At 36.7% G+C, this 15,584-nt stretch overlaps 1 protein-coding gene across 2 annotated transcripts; it reads left to right on the plus strand.

Moving 5' to 3' along the window:
* Positions 1-167: 167 nt before the first annotated feature.
* LOC122401833 (collagen alpha-1(I) chain-like) lies at positions 168-12,828 on the plus strand. 2 transcript variants are annotated; one of them, XM_043404215.1, is made up of 33 exons: positions 168-442; positions 1,001-1,111; positions 1,227-1,397; positions 1,468-2,759; positions 2,858-3,008; positions 3,195-3,728; positions 4,992-5,048; positions 5,320-5,424; positions 5,558-5,604; positions 5,683-5,748; positions 5,832-5,945; positions 6,145-6,283; positions 6,358-6,482; positions 6,551-6,757; positions 6,848-6,946; positions 7,019-7,127; positions 7,203-7,390; positions 7,486-7,702; positions 8,212-8,300; positions 8,405-8,566; positions 8,644-8,805; positions 8,885-9,082; positions 9,189-9,333; positions 9,400-9,660; positions 9,740-9,873; positions 9,984-10,253; positions 10,431-10,646; positions 10,807-10,896; positions 10,986-11,367; positions 11,449-11,667; positions 11,774-11,946; positions 12,099-12,320; positions 12,422-12,828. In XM_043404215.1, the coding sequence occupies exons 6-33, from the start codon at positions 3,533-3,535 to the stop codon at positions 12,566-12,568; spliced, it is 4,539 nt and encodes a 1,512-aa protein (XP_043260150.1). In that variant the 5' UTR covers positions 168-442; positions 1,001-1,111; positions 1,227-1,397; positions 1,468-2,759; positions 2,858-3,008; positions 3,195-3,532; the 3' UTR covers positions 12,569-12,828. The 2 variants fall into 2 exon arrangements, with proteins under 2 accessions (XP_043260150.1, XP_043260151.1); XM_043404216.1 differs by having other exon boundaries at positions 2,509-2,759.
* The last annotated feature ends 2,756 nt before the right edge of the window (positions 12,829-15,584 follow it).

The following is a 15,584-nucleotide window of genomic DNA, read 5'->3' on the forward strand; positions in this document are numbered from 1 at the left end:
ATTTAATATTTAATATTTATACATATATTTGTTTCGTACTAAAATTTTAATAGATAATAATCAGTTTCATAAAAAAATTCGTGAATTACTTCTCCAAAAAATACTTGGCAATGTGTTTCAAACATTTGTCTTTTATTTATATTTTAATCGCTTAAATATAGCTTTTTTTCTTTTGTTCTTAATGGATATTAGCATAACTTTATTTATACTTTGATTACCGATATAGTAATATAGTAAGGAAAACGTTCGAAAACTTTATTATTATTTAAATTTAATTTACTATGGAAAAATTCCCTTTTACGATGTAAAACGAGTTGCAGCTGTTAAAAAAAAAAATGCTGGAGATTTAAGGTGTAAAGAAGTTGCAGAAATCTTTTGTGTTGCTGTAAATGATTCATCTGTTATGGCGGCGTGGGGTAAAACGCATGGAGCCGAAGAACAGGTACTGTTTTTTATACATTATAGAGGGTGTTCGGCCGCCCCTGGGAATAATTTTAATGGGAGATTCTAGGGGCGAAAATAAGACGAGAATCAAGAATACCAATTTGTCGATTGAAGCTTCGTTTAAGTTGTTAACGTTTAAAGTTCCGCGCCCGTACTGAATTTTTTTTCTCGAAAGTGGTTAGGATTTCGGGGGTATGTGTAATGACAAAAAATGATTGTAATTGTCCCCTGCAAACGAAAATAATTTTTCCCCGAGATTCTCGACTGGCCAGGCATTTTTACTTTCCGAGCTATGTGGGCGCACATAAGCAAAGTACCCATAGTATTCAGTCCAGGATTAAAAAATAATGTACAAACATGCGTCATTGATTTTTCATTATCATTTGAATTTAAATCGATTATCCATTCGCATTTATCGAACTTATTTTTTAATGAAATTGTAAGGCAAATATACCATCATGTTCAGTTTTATTGCATAAGTTGTTCCATAACAGAGATGTAAAGTGTCTCTGAATTGTTCAATGTAAAAGTTGTTCAGTTTATTTGTTCAGTTTAGGTGTTGTTCCCAAATATGAGATTTTCTTGGTCTTTAAAAAGACCGGTTTGTCCCTTGGCCGCTGCTCGTCAATCATCGCATTCGAGCAAATCCATTGGAAGAAAGGCTTAGGTATGTTTGATAAATAATTATTAATTGTAAAGATTAATTTAATACCTTGTTATTTGTTGGTATTCGAAAAATGTATTAAATAGCGATATCTTATCATGGAGAATGTTACTTTCAGAAACATACAAGAGCCTAAAAATGTGAAATTGTTGTACGATGTGTTACATTTCTCTTGTAAGGATATCGACAGGGCAGTATTATTCGCTACAAATAACGCTCTCGTGTGCGAAACTCCCGAAGACGCGAATAAAATAGCTTATGAGAGATGGATGAGAAAGCAAGATACGATGTATGCATTAACTATTTAATATTTTTTAATCGTTTAATTAGAAGTGTATAAGATATATGCGAACTTGCAGTGTGTTGCGTTAGATGGAACATTTGATGAAAAAACGGGAATTGTGTATACGGCAGTAGTTCAGATTTAGCAAGAAAAGGAAGAAGATGGGAGGAAAAGCAAATGTTTCGTCGTAAGGCTCAAAAAGTAAAGCAGATTACCATGAATTTAATGATTCAAGTAATCTGAATAATAAATAGAGGAAAAAAAATCGTCCCTGAAGAGGTTAATTTATTAGATGTAGGAAGAACTTGATCATTGGACAACCTAAACATCTTGTGTTTTTCGTCCAAACTATCCACTTGACTCTTTTAAAATTAAACAGAGAGGCGAAAGCAATTTTCCATCTGTAGATATAATAAGCTCGAATTGTGTAACTGTAAGTGGTTGGGGATATGAACAGTACTTGAATCGTTTTTTCACCCCGTACGGTTCATGTTCCTGAAGTGTAGTTCTAGATTCAAACTACTTTCGTCAGAGTTCAATACATTTCCTATTTAAAAATTATTAATATTCGGTTTCCCTTTGGTAATATTTACTAGACATCTTTTATATCCTCCACACACACTCATGCCTTCCCCCTATTGCATCGGAAGCCATCGTTATCCCTATGATAGTTTAGTTTTGCCTGCATACATACAGTCTACTTCAACTGTACGGAATTTTTTTATTTCTTGTCATCGAAACTTGTAAGGTGTAAACTTTTTTATGTAAAGCTCCATAGCCATAGCTTGTTTGTACATAAAAATAGAAGAACGTGTTGCGGATTATCTTCTGTAGTTTTCATCTTATTTAAATAAATTCTATCGTTGTTATCGGAGACCCCTGCATAATAGTAGCGCAGAATAGTATTGCGCTGGCCCAGTTATACTATTAGAAATAGTGGCAGCTCTGATTTATAGTTGGTTGTAACGAAGGCAAAGACGCGGGTCAATGTAGCTTATTACGGTTAACGCTTTGTAAAGTAAGTCGCGCTTCGGGAATGCGGCCAAAACGATGATTGTCATTTAATAAAGTTATTAAGTGAAAACGACGCATCTCTGTATCGAGAGTGGTGTTGCAGAATTAACTAATAAAAATGAGGAACAACGACGAAGTGGGTCGACGGACTGTTTGCGTATTCTGTGAATTGGATTCACATTTGAAGGAGGATCGCGTGTACTAATTGACATCATCGCCTTTATGAACTTTACGCACGAAACGCGAATCTTCGATGATCGAGACCAACTTGTTCGCCAAGTTACATCGATGGTACCGCAACAAATATTTCGACGTTCTATCTGCATTTCAGATATTTTAGTCATCAACCGTTATGTAAGATTGTATTTATTTGAAAAATTTCAAAGGCTCGATAGAAAATTATATGTTGTTTTAAATATTCGAATAATTTAAGTTACATATTACACTTTTAGTTTTATTGCATCCCCTTCGTACAAGGTATTTGGATCCACCCCTATACAGCAATGGACTCCCCTCAGTTATGAAATTTTATGCAAAGATTGAAGAAAATGTCGAGTATTTAGTAAATATCGAAATTATATTTCGAATGTCTAAAGGAAAAGGGTAATTGTTCTTCTAAACGTTATAGACTTGTACCATCTTTTTACTTACAACAAAATACTGCATTAATTAATAAATAATAAATAGAATCGATATAGAAAAATTTGTTTTTTCTAACTTAATGATTCCTCGTTCCTCATTTCTCATTTATAAATAAATAAAAATTCATAAATATTCTGTTATACATAGATAGTAGACGGAATCCCAAGACAAGATTTTCACCCCTTCGTGGTATGCACCAAGAAGGGTAGAGAATTATAGAGAGCAAAGGCAGGAAAAATGGGAGAGGAAAAAAATCGTATAGTGAAAGAAAGGGAGCAAAGAGGAGGGATGAGATGAAACCTCCAGGCAGTGGGAGGACTGCATCTACATCGTAAAACGGAGGATGATGACCTGTCCTGAGTTACAAAGCATCTGCTAAATAGATGACACGCCGGTTGTCATAAGTCTAGTTTGTCCTCAGCTTCGGACGAAGGCGAGTTGGTTCTAGGATCGCGTAGCTGGCTTTTCGTTGTCCATAATTCTTGATGGGGCCGAGGGCCCTTCAGCTGGCCACAGCTTTCGTGGTGGTTCAGCTTCTTCTGCCGCAGGTCGATTCCGTGAGGACCAAGCTCAGGAAACAACGATCGAAACCGCTCAACAACCTGCAGGCCCAACAACCTGCTGGCGTCGATTACGACTACGATTATTATGGAAGCTACGATGAATACGAAGACAGAAACGGTAAGTGGTTTTGCAACATGTAGTAAAGAACGCGAAACCATGTGTGCATAATGCTCATAAAACTCTGTACCATAAAAAGCTTAGCTCGAGCAGTTGAAATGGAACACGATGTCGAGTGCACCTTGACGTCAGAGTGCAAAGGGTTAAGGGGTTCTATGGAAAATATAATGGAAAAACTAGAATATTTTAGAAATTTTATAATATTCAAACTGTTCCTGATATTGGATTAAAACTTTCTATCGCTATTCATACATATCTGATTAAGTTACGTGAATTTTTTCACTCGAAAATACGTAATAGTTTTAAAGATATAAATTATTTGCCCAACCGTTCCAACAGTCCTCACTGTTTACGCGATTTCGATATTTCCAGCAGTTCGAATAAAAGACATTAAGTAAATAATGACTACATTACTGTTTTTCTTATCGATAAATCTTGGTAAAATGTTCTGTAAAAAAATTGCAATAAACTGTACTCGTTAAAAAATTTGTTTAGAATAATTACGATATAAGTAATTCTATATTAAACGTTTAGACACTATCGATAACTAAACATTTAAAACAACTTGTGTAGAATTAATAAATTTAATCGTTGATTATTACTCTTTCTATTCAACGAGGAAAAATGTTTTAGATCAATGTTGTTAGAAATAGCGTAAGTTATTAAAAAAAATTGTAACGTTGGATCCCTGCAACCCTTAGGGGGTTGCACAATTATGATTTATTATATTCTTTGTTACGATACAATGATATTTATTGCATTAAGTACAAAGCGAAGTACATATTAATAACCGGCGTAAGTAACACCGGAAGTTTTAAATCGGATGCTCTTCATTAGCACTTCGTATAATGCAATTAATCAATTGCGTTAATTGATAAAAATTAACAATAGAATTACGGTTTTTATTGTAGCCTATTAGCTGATATGCGGTTTGATGATGATCGTATACTACTGCTTTCCGGTTCTATTAATTCTTCTAGATCGTAATCGATATTAATTCTGCTACTAATATTTAATCACGATGATTGCGTTCCAAGTTTCGGACGTCACTTTCATTAGCATCGTTTGTAATATTCGAATATTGTAAATATCATCGTTTCTATATTTCTATAAATATTATTTTTATATTGTAGAAAGTTCATTAATTTTTCTTTAAAATTGTTACAAAGTAATACTTTACTCGAACAATGGTGTTTTCGTGTTGTATTTTTAGTACAATTCGCACAAATCAATATTCATTTATTCTATTATTTTAATGTTTAGAAACAACACCGATAACTACTTCGTTACCAGTAACTGCGCTTGGCGTTGGTAGTACCGGTAAGTTCTTTCATCTCGAGGAATTACATGATTCGTTTCATCAAAATGGCTATTAATCCGAGTTCGAATTTCATTTGAAATATTTTATAATAGCATTAATAATATCGAACATATTTATCTGAATCGAATAAAATGGAGTATCATATATATTTGTTAAACGTAAGATCAAGTGTTAAAAATGTCCATGGACATACAGTTAACTACGTGAATATCTAATTTAATAATTAATGAAAAATGAAGATAACAATCCGTGTTATGGTATCGTGTGAAGGCAGAGGTGGTGAGTCGCCGGTAGAAGGATCACCACAATCCTTTTACAGAACAGTATTGCCTACAGACTTGCCGGCTCCAACGACGACTCGACTACTTCATCAAGGTAATTAATAGTTTATTAAATTGTCAAATATATTTTGATAATAACAGGGAAAAGAATGAAATCTAGTGAAACGACATTATAACATTATTTTATGAGCGAAGAAGCACCTAATTTACTTATTTACTTTATACAGAATTGTCGCAAGGAGAAGTAAACATTACTCCGGATAGAATTCATTTAGTGAGTATCAAAGAGAATAGAAAATAAAAAAAGAAACGTAATGAAAAATGTGTATGGGATTAAACGAATGTTTTCCAGTCACCAACGGAAATTACACCTGGCGAAAGTAATCAAATAAATGCGGTTGCTGTACCTGGACCTAGGGTAAATGTACTATTTTTCCTGATTAACAATATGCTTTGTAATAAAATGTTGCCTGAAGTAATATTTTAATAAACAATATTTAGGGTGAACCTGGTCGACCAGGCGATGCTGGCCGTCCAGGTGATGCTGGATTTCCTGGACAACCTGGTTCGCCCGGATTTCCAGGTCCTCCAGGACCACCAGGATCCGTGCCTGACGTAAATATTCATGAAACAGTTTACTCGGAAATATTTACCACAGTATGAAGTCACTCGTTGCATAAAATGAAGAGCAATTGAAAGAAATAAACAGAGTATTTTCGAGACTAGTTCTTTTCACCATTCAACGAAATTATTTCTCGTGATTGATATATATTAAGATTTTAATTCTCACGATTAAACAAATATTACTTGATAGGTATCGATGTACTATCAACAATTGGCTTTGACTCAAGCAAATCAAGATAAAGGTCCAACAGGAGCAGCAGCACCGTTGTATGGTCCAGAAGCTTATTTACAAACTCAAATAGGTCCCGTTGGTCCACGTGGTTCTCCAGGTATTCTTTCTTCCTCAGGAAATATTCTTTATTCCGCGATATGATCGATTTTAAAACGCTTACACGCGCAATAGGTCCACCTGGTCCACCTGGACCACAAGGCTTTCAAGGAGTACGAGGAGAGCCTGGAGAGCCTGGATCAGTTGGTCCTCCAGGTGCTCCAGGTCCACGAGGACTACCTGGTTTGGCTGGAAAAGATGTATGCGATATTGAAACGAATATTTCCCGAAACCGCTACACGATTGATATTATTGATATTTTAATTAGGGTAGTACCGGTGAAGATGGAGAACCAGGTCCACCAGGATCGCCTGGTCCAATTGGCTCGAGAGGTCTTCCGGGGATGCCTGGACTGCCTGGTGTAAAAGGACATCGCGGTTTTCCAGGATTAGACGGAGCAAAAGGAGAACAAGGTGTATCCGGAGAAAAAGGGTCCGTAGGTGGATCCGGACCAATGGGGCCCGTAGGTCCCGTGGCAAGTATCAAACGACAATGTTAAAATATATGAAAATTAAATCATTTCGAACTACTGTACTTAATTATTTAAAGTCTGTTGTTTGAGCAGGGTCCTGCAGGGCCACGTGGCGAAAGAGGCAGAGAGGGCCCACCGGGACCACCAGGAATTAGAGGAGTGGATGGAATTTCTGGACCACCTGGACAACCTGTAAGTTAACGCAATCACGAGTTTTCTCACAATTCGTGAAATTGTTATAAAATCCTGCAATGATTGTTGTAGGGCGCGGTAGGGAAATCAGGACCACCCGGATATCCGGGCAATCCTGGTATAAAAGGGGATCAAGGTGCACAAGGGCCACCTGGAAATCAAGGTTTACAAGGTCCACGAGGTACGGCTACGATTTTATAAGTAATGTTTACAGATTCTTTATAAAAAAATAAAACATGTATTTACTGTTCTTTAGGAGAAACTGGTCGTCCTGGTCAGCCTGGGGAATCAGGACCACAAGGTCCACAAGGAAGGGATGGAACACCTGGAGAAAAAGGAAGCGCTGGAACGCCTGGTTTAGCCGGTGCACCTGGTTTCACCGGAATTCGTGGACAGCCTGGAATACCTGGAAATCCTGGTACTCCGGGAATTAAAGGAATGCCTGTGAATATTCGTATTTCGATCATAGAATAATTTCAATTGATTGCATTCGATTGGATGTCGTGAAAGAATATTCTTTATACGACCATGATTTTCAGGGAGCACCTGGCGACAGAGGGTTTAAAGGAGATGCTGGCGTTAAAGGCGATACAGGAATGCAAGGACCACGCGGTTTACCAGGTCCCCCTGGAAACGAGGGAAAGCGAGGGAAGAGAGGAATGCGCGGTCCAATTGGGTCCCCTGGTTCTTCCGGTGAACGTGGAACACCTGGAGCACCGGGTCTTCCGGGCCCGGACGGACCCATGGGCCCTAAAGGTACATTCTCTAGACAAGTATACAGGGTGTAAAGTAAAATATAGGAATGCAAAGGATTTTTAATCTTTTCGCTAAACTAATTTCCACTAAATTATCAAAATAATAGTAAAAAGCTAGACGATAGAATGACGCACTGCTGCAGTCGTAGGCTGACCGCGCAACTTGCAGGTCAACACGCTGACTCTTGCAAATCAAGTGACTATCGTCGATTCGATTCTCACACCTAATTAACTGACCCACTGACATTCGATCCTCAATTGTTCTACATTTGTACGCTGACACACGCTCGTGTTACGCGTCGCGTAACGAAAACATAATTCATGTCAAATAATTCAATCAAATTCGATAAGATTTTCAAGTTTCCAAATAAAAAATCTCTTCATCGAGATAAAATCTGTGAATCGAGATGGCAAACCACTTCATGCATCGGTATACTGATAAATACATATACAATTTATCAGTATGCTTTTCGATAACAATGTTTTAAATATGTATTTTATATTGTTTAGGTCAAACTGGAGATCGTGGCCAAGTTGGACCATTAGGACCAAAAGGAGCTACGGGAGATCCTGGTCGTCCAGGTCCATCCGGATTACAGGTTTTATTCTTATTACTGAATTAACTCTATACTGACTCTACGGTCAAGTTTAGATAAATGGTAGACGGGAGAATAAAAGTAAATCTGAAAAATAATATTCACAGGGTGCTCGTGGATTAATGGGTCGTCCAGGTGCTCCTGGAAAACCAGGTAACCCGGGAGAACGTGGAATCCAAGGTGCCGATGGGAAACCTGGCGAACAAGGCCTACCTGGACTGCAAGGCTTGCCTGGCCAGTTAGGTTTTCCAGGGGAGAAAGGATATCCGGTATATATTTTTTCTCTTTCTGTTTATTAATAAACTTGACAGATTTCTTGATCCATCGAGATTTTATTTACGAAAAGGGTGAAACTGGCAAAGCTGGAGAACCAGGAAATCCCGGACCACCTGGTCCTAGAGGCGATACGGGAAAAGAAGGAGCCCCCGGGGTACAAGGTTCACCTGGACCGTCAGGAGCAGACGGTGAACGAGGTCCTCCAGGTGCTCCAGGTCCTAGAGGTTTCCAGGTATGTTTCACACATACGTTATAAAACAAATATCGTTATAACAAAATTACAATGTCGTTAAATAATTTGATATAATTAGGGATTTCCAGGTACAATTGGAAACCCAGGTTCACCGGGAAAAGACGGAGAACCAGGTGTACAAGGACCACCAGGTATACCAGGCACACCTGGAAATAGGGGTGAGCGTGGATTTCCTGGTGAAAGAGGCCAGGCAGGAGTACCAGGAATGGTAGGCTCGAAAGGAGAACGAGGAACGCAAGGATTGGATGGCCCTCCTGTAAGTTTTTCTTACTAAATTTCCTTTTCCTTTACAATCTCTTCCACATAACTCTTTACACGTAACCGTTGAAGCCGATATTATATTATAACCGATGTCATTCTAGGGATTACCAGGGCCAAAAGGGGATAGAGGAACCCCAGGTCCATCTGGATTACTAGGGCTGCAAGGAATACGAGGTCCTGCAGGAGAAGCGGGTCCAAAAGGAGAGAGGGGATCCGCCGGTCCGGCTGGACCTGAAGGTCCACCAGGTGTGTCTTCGATAAAAAAAATATTCGTTACCTTATTACTAAACCATTAAAAATATTTTTTCGCAGGACGGATCGGAGAGCGTGGAGTACAAGGGCAAATTGGTCCACCTGGGCCACCAGGTGAGCCAGCGGAAAGAGGAGATGCTGGGTTGCCTGGTCCCCCAGGAGAGGTTGGAGCTTCCGGTAGCCCAGGGGAAAGAGGCCCTCAAGGATTGCAAGGTTTACAAGGCTTTCCAGGACCACAAGGACTTATTGGCTTGCCAGGATTGAAGGGTGATCGTGGATATCCTGGTTTGAAAGGAGATCAAGGAAGCCCCGGTCCATCTGGTAACATTAATATAATAAAAAACATACATTATATGTATAATTACATTATTACTTCACATGCCGCATATTTCAAATCTAGGTAGTCCTGGCGAAACTGGACAGCAAGGTTTGACTGGATTGACCGGAGCTAAAGGAGTAAGAGGTGAACCGGGTCCTAGAGGGGAGACTGGTATTATGGGACCACCTGGAATGCCAGGGGCAATTGGAGCAGTAGTAGGTTTCCATTTCCCATCGACTAATTGTCTTCTAATGATCTTTTCATATCACATAAACAATTGTATGCAATATTGGTGGAGGAAATTTGTAATTTACAATGATTTCAGGGTCCACCAGGTCCGACGGGACCGCCAGGGATACAGGGATTACCGGGTACTAAAGGTAATGCTGGAGAAACAGGACGAACTGGAAATCCTGGTCCCATTGGAAATCCAGGTATACCTGGCGTGGATGGAAACAAAGGCGAAAGTGGTTCTCAAGGACAACCAGGTCCACCTGGTCCTCTAGGTCCTCAAGGTGCATCCGGCGAAAGAGGTTTACCGGGTTTGCCGGGTCCATCTGGACCAATAGGAGCTAGAGGAATACGTGGACCACCTGTAAGTTCGATTAGAATTCTTCATATTCAACGTGTCGTTTCGTTTAATGGTTTATAAAACCAACAATGATCAAATTACACACAGAAAACAGTCTTCTTTAACAATTTTAGTTAGTTTTTCAATAGAAACTGGTACAGTTTCCAGTTTATTGTTATATTTATTCATAAAATTTAATAGGGTGAAACTGGATTGCCTGGAAAACCAGGACCAGAAGGGTCAGTTGGATCTCCTGGTCTGATCGGACCAATGGGACCACCCGGCCCCCCAGGAGAAATCGGATCGGAAGGACCCATTGGTAAACCAGGACCTCCTGGAATATCTGGTCGTCCTGGAGATAAAGGACCCCCTGGAATGGCTGGGCAAACGGGCTCACCTGGTTCACCAGGTTTGCAAGTAAGACAATACGTTGTAAACCAACGTAAGTAAATATTTCTTGCATCGATATAATTTTCTTCGAACGACCTTGATCTTGCAATATTATTCACCAATTAAAATTTAAAAAAACATTTTTTATGCGTAAAATAAATACAATAATATGTATTTACATAATTAGGGGCCCCCCGGTCCAGCAGGACCTGCTGGACTAGTTGGAGAAAGAGGTCTAAAAGGAGAAACAGGTCCACAAGGTGTAGAGGGACAACAAGTCAGTTTTATTATTCGTATAAAGACTATAAGTCGGTAACAAGAATTTGTAACTGTGCCCGTAATTACGGTAATTTACTTTCGCTTTAGGGACCTAGAGGAAAACCAGGACCTATAGGATTAGAAGGTCCGAAAGGTGATCGTGGAGAGGAAGGTCAAAAAGGTATCAAAGGACATCGAGGATTTACAGGTTTACAAGGTCCGCCTGGACCCTCCGGTCTACCAGGAGAAAAAGGAATTACTGGATTCCCTGGAATACCTGGTAAAGATGGAGAACCTGGGCCTAGAGGCAGTCCAGGCAAAGATGGTAGTCCCGGACCAATTGGATTAATGGGAAATCCAGGACCGAAAGGCCCTCCTGGTGACGAAGGTCGTTATGGACCTCCAGGACCTCCTGGTTTACCAGGTCCTCCAGGTCCACCGGGTGAACTTGGATTGGGATACGATGCTGCGTCTTTGGCTGCTTTCTTAGGTGCCTATTTATTACGTTTTAACTAATTCTAGCCTTATTCTATCCTTAACACTGTACCAATTAATTAAATTGAGCGTTTAGGGCAAGGCCAAACTAAAGGACCTGATCCATTAATCGGCGACGAGCCACCTAGAATATTCAGTCCGGACATGACAGAAGAAGAAAGACGAGAAGTAATTTTGAAAGCGTACAAACAATTAAAATCATCTTTCCAAAAGTTTATAAAACCAGACGGTGAAAAACAATCGCCTGCTAAAACTTGTCGGGATCTTTACGTAGCATATCCAAATAAACTTTCTGGTTAGTTTATCTACCAAGAGCTTATTTATATTAATGTGTTCAAGAAAAAAGAAACGTCAAGCTCGTTGTCAATTGTTCTCATTTTGTGAAAATATTACTACTCTAGGAGAATACTGGGTGGATCCGAACGAAGGGGATCCCAGGGACGCCATTTTGGTGCACTGCGAAGCTAAGACACGAGCAACGTGTCTGTTGCCAAATCCTGTCCGTTCACCAGAAATTACATACATTACCGAGCAACAAGAAACCTGGTTAAGTGAAATAGAAGATGGAATTAAGGTCTGTATAATGGAAATATTACGCTGCTACGCATAAATATCACGCTTATAATTATTATAAATGAAAATTTATTATGGAATATTAAGAAAAACCTTGTTGGCTGTGTCAATAGTTCCGTTTCTATTACATATATTATTTTTTTCTTTCTTTAGATTACATATAAAGCGGACAGTAATCAAGTTAGTTTCCTACAATTATTATCGAAATATGCTTATCAAAATATAACGTATCACTGTAAAAATAGTGTAGCATATTTCGATTCTGAACGAAAAACATATAGAAAAGGTATGAAACTGTTAGCATGGAATGATGTTGAATTAACACCGCGTGGAAATCAACGCCTCAGATACGAAATGATAACGGATGATTGTAAGGTATGTTTACGATTAGTAAATTTTAACATATTAATAATAATCGGACATTCACGGCTACTTTAATCTATCATTTTTCAATCTTAATTTATCATTTTTTATAGTTACGACCAGATGGATGGGGAAAGACAGTACTATCGTATAAAACGGATAAACCGGTAAGATTGCCCATACTAGATATTGCTTTACGAGATATTGGAAAGTCTGACCAAAGTTTTTATATTGAACTGGGTGCTGTTTGCTATGAATAATAACAAAGTATAATTCTATGGATATATTTCTATGGCATTATTGTATGTACATCACTACTTTCGAAATTTACGTTTCTATATTTTGTAAGACAAACTCGGTATTTCGTTATGAATGTTATTTATAGATACTATTGCAACTTTTCTACTTGTATTCATCAAAAAATTACCATTAGTTGAAATCTTAGTTGAAATCGGAACTATACACACCTGTGTATCAGAAACAATTCAAACCATTTCATATTTGCAAAAGCAAAGTTATTCTGAACCAAAACATATTATACATATACGTACTTACTATAATGGAAATAAGAAAGTCTTCCAATACTTTTTAAATTGAAATATATATTTTATATTTTACAACTGTTATACATATACATACATGTATAAGGGTGAAATACTTAAAAAATATTTTAGTATCAGATAGTTACATAAGTAATATCTTATTTTTTATAGCATCAATTTATTCCGTCTATAAATTGGAACTATTTATTAATTTATTAATTTGGATATATATTTTCGTAAATTAAAGAACTATTAATATATGTATTACAAAAATAGTCTGTGTTTTCACCTTGAACTTTAAAAATAGAATGCACAGTATGTGAATATTTCACTTACGTAACTTATAGGTGACCATTACAAGCTCAGTTATATTTCATATACCGAACCTGCTAAACCTATTTATTATTTTAAATCTGATATTTCTTATGTAACATCTTCATAATTGAAATTTTTATTTCGTGTGTCTTGCGGTAAGATAATATTACTTTTACTCTTTTCTAAGAAATCATATAATAATGAAAGACATTTACACATGCATGACATTCCGAAAATTAAGTATAAACTAATTATAATACACATTTTGTGTATTAAAATAATTATACAATTTTGTTCTTGTACACTTGGAAGTAATTTTACAAAATAGTTTACGTTCAATGTAATTGTATGTAAAAAATATTGTTTTATGTAGTGTACATATATCTATAAAAATTTTCATGTCGTAATGTTATTAATAATTGCAATTTTTTTAGCGACTTTATAATACTCGTATGTATTATGCCACAATGAACTTAATTGGTTATAAAATTAATTTATAACAATGAAAAAACAAATAAAATTATTCCTGCATGATAAATATTATTTTGTATAGAATTTGTTTATTATTTTGCGGTTATAATTTTTATATAAAATTCATTTTTCAAAGTAGTCCATTGCATTCGTTTCCGGGGTAAGTATTACAAATTTAACATGACAATTGTAAGACTAAATTTTCATGTATGATTTATAATATGTATAAGTGTATGTATGGATAATACGAATAAATCATTAATTATTAATTATGAAAACTATGTATCCGTAAGAGAAAGATTACAATTAACATGCATGAAAGGTATATGTATTCGAAATAAATGTTGTTTGTGTAATACATAGTCGATGCAAGGTTAATTATCGTAAATTACAAGAATACTAGATTAATTTTATTATTATTACTAATTGTAAGTGTATAGAAGAACAGGGGTAATATCATTTAGATTAATTTGGGCCTGTTATGAGAGGCCCAAATCCAGATTTTAATTAGTCTTTGAATCGCGAGTAAGTAGGATCGCTGTGTGAAAGTTGGTAAAATTTTATGCATTTATTGTCCTTGCTAACAATATTTACGTCAATAAAAGTAAACCTCTCGGCTATTTTCTTCTTTGTTTTACTAGACAATGGGCTAGGTTAGTTTGTTTTATTCGTAAGGAATTGTAGTATTATGGTATTTATTATTATGAAAAAACATTCATCGGGCATGAATTGTCATCGGAATACTATACTATCAAAAAGTTACATAGACTCTGGACTAATGTGTCGAACAAACGTGACAAAGAAATAGTAATTACACATGTTAAGGCCATAGTAGTTACATTTATCGGTTTTACGTAAATTAACGGTCGTTATTGTCATCCCATGAATATATCACATTAAGCTACTAGTTACGAACATAATTGGTGGAACAAAGCATTATCTGCGTGGGCATAGTAATAGTAATAGTAATAGTAATCGTAAATTGGCGGGAAGTCACTCGTATCGTAACAAGTTATTATTTATTTTTGTCCAAGTACATTCATTCAAGCCTAACTGTGTTTGTTGTTCGAAATACCTAGATGTGTATTACAAATCCAATATACATACAATGTAATTACGGTGTAATTACTTTCTAGAAATAATCATCATAAATAGTCAAATTAGATTTTGCCCAACAATAGCTAACACGATCCTATCGCAATGACGAGCTTTTTCTTTACTAGTACATAATACTAGTAAAGTGTTAAACTAGTCTAGTATTTCTCTTCGAGTTGAATCGAGCTCAACCGTTGAACTTCTACGAAGAATATTACGGTTAGGTTAAAAAGCTTGCTCGTATTACCGTAAGCGCGCTGGAATCATCGTGCATTCAATCGCATTCTACCAATCAGAAGTCGTGGATAAATTTCTGTTGTAAATGCGTGGATGTGACTGGCTTGAGAGAAACACTTATCCATGTTACACGATGTACAACGTGTTTAGATCTTGTTTGGATGCACACGTTAATCGATGATGACTCGAGTGCATTTGTATATTGTGTATGTACAAGTTTTTTGAGGCTATTGTATAAAACATTCCTGGTAGATTCGATGGTGCTGATGAAACGAACCAGTAGGGTTTTCTGATTACTATTTACATCCACTCTATCTTTAAGATCAATAAACGATAGGTTTCCTGTTAATATTAATTTTATATTTGTTGTATTATAGTATATCGGAATAGTATTTATCGAATGGCATTGAATAATAGTAAATACGTAACATATATAATACATATAAATATATATATATATATATATATATATATGTAAATTAAAATTTACGAATAAAGAAGTTTGAGCATAGTCGTGTTAAATTCGTACATATACGTACATATACAGTCAACAGGTGAACGGTGGTAGGGGAAGAAATACGAGTTGTGACCGGTGGGTGGAGAGTGGAGACTAAAA

Source organism: Colletes gigas, unplaced genomic scaffold, assembly GCF_013123115.1.
Source record: "Colletes gigas isolate AHSC1104 unplaced genomic scaffold, ASM1312311v1 Colletes_gigas_Sc00029, whole genome shotgun sequence".
Taxonomy (NCBI): Eukaryota; Metazoa; Arthropoda; class Insecta; order Hymenoptera; family Colletidae; genus Colletes; species Colletes gigas.

Bases quoted from the DNA above. Each gene is read 5' to 3' on its own strand.
- LOC122401833 (XM_043404215.1), top strand. From the start codon at position 3,533: ATGGGGCCGAGGGCCCTTCAGCTGGCCACAGCTTTCGTGGTGGTTCAG. The intron at 6,758-6,847 runs GCAAGTATCAAA...TTGTTTGAGCAG, and splicing joins TGGGGCCCGTAGGTCCCGTG to GGTCCTGCAGGGCCACGTGG. The intron at 9,661-9,739 runs GTAACATTAATA...TTTCAAATCTAG, and splicing joins AGGAAGCCCCGGTCCATCTG to GTAGTCCTGGCGAAACTGGA.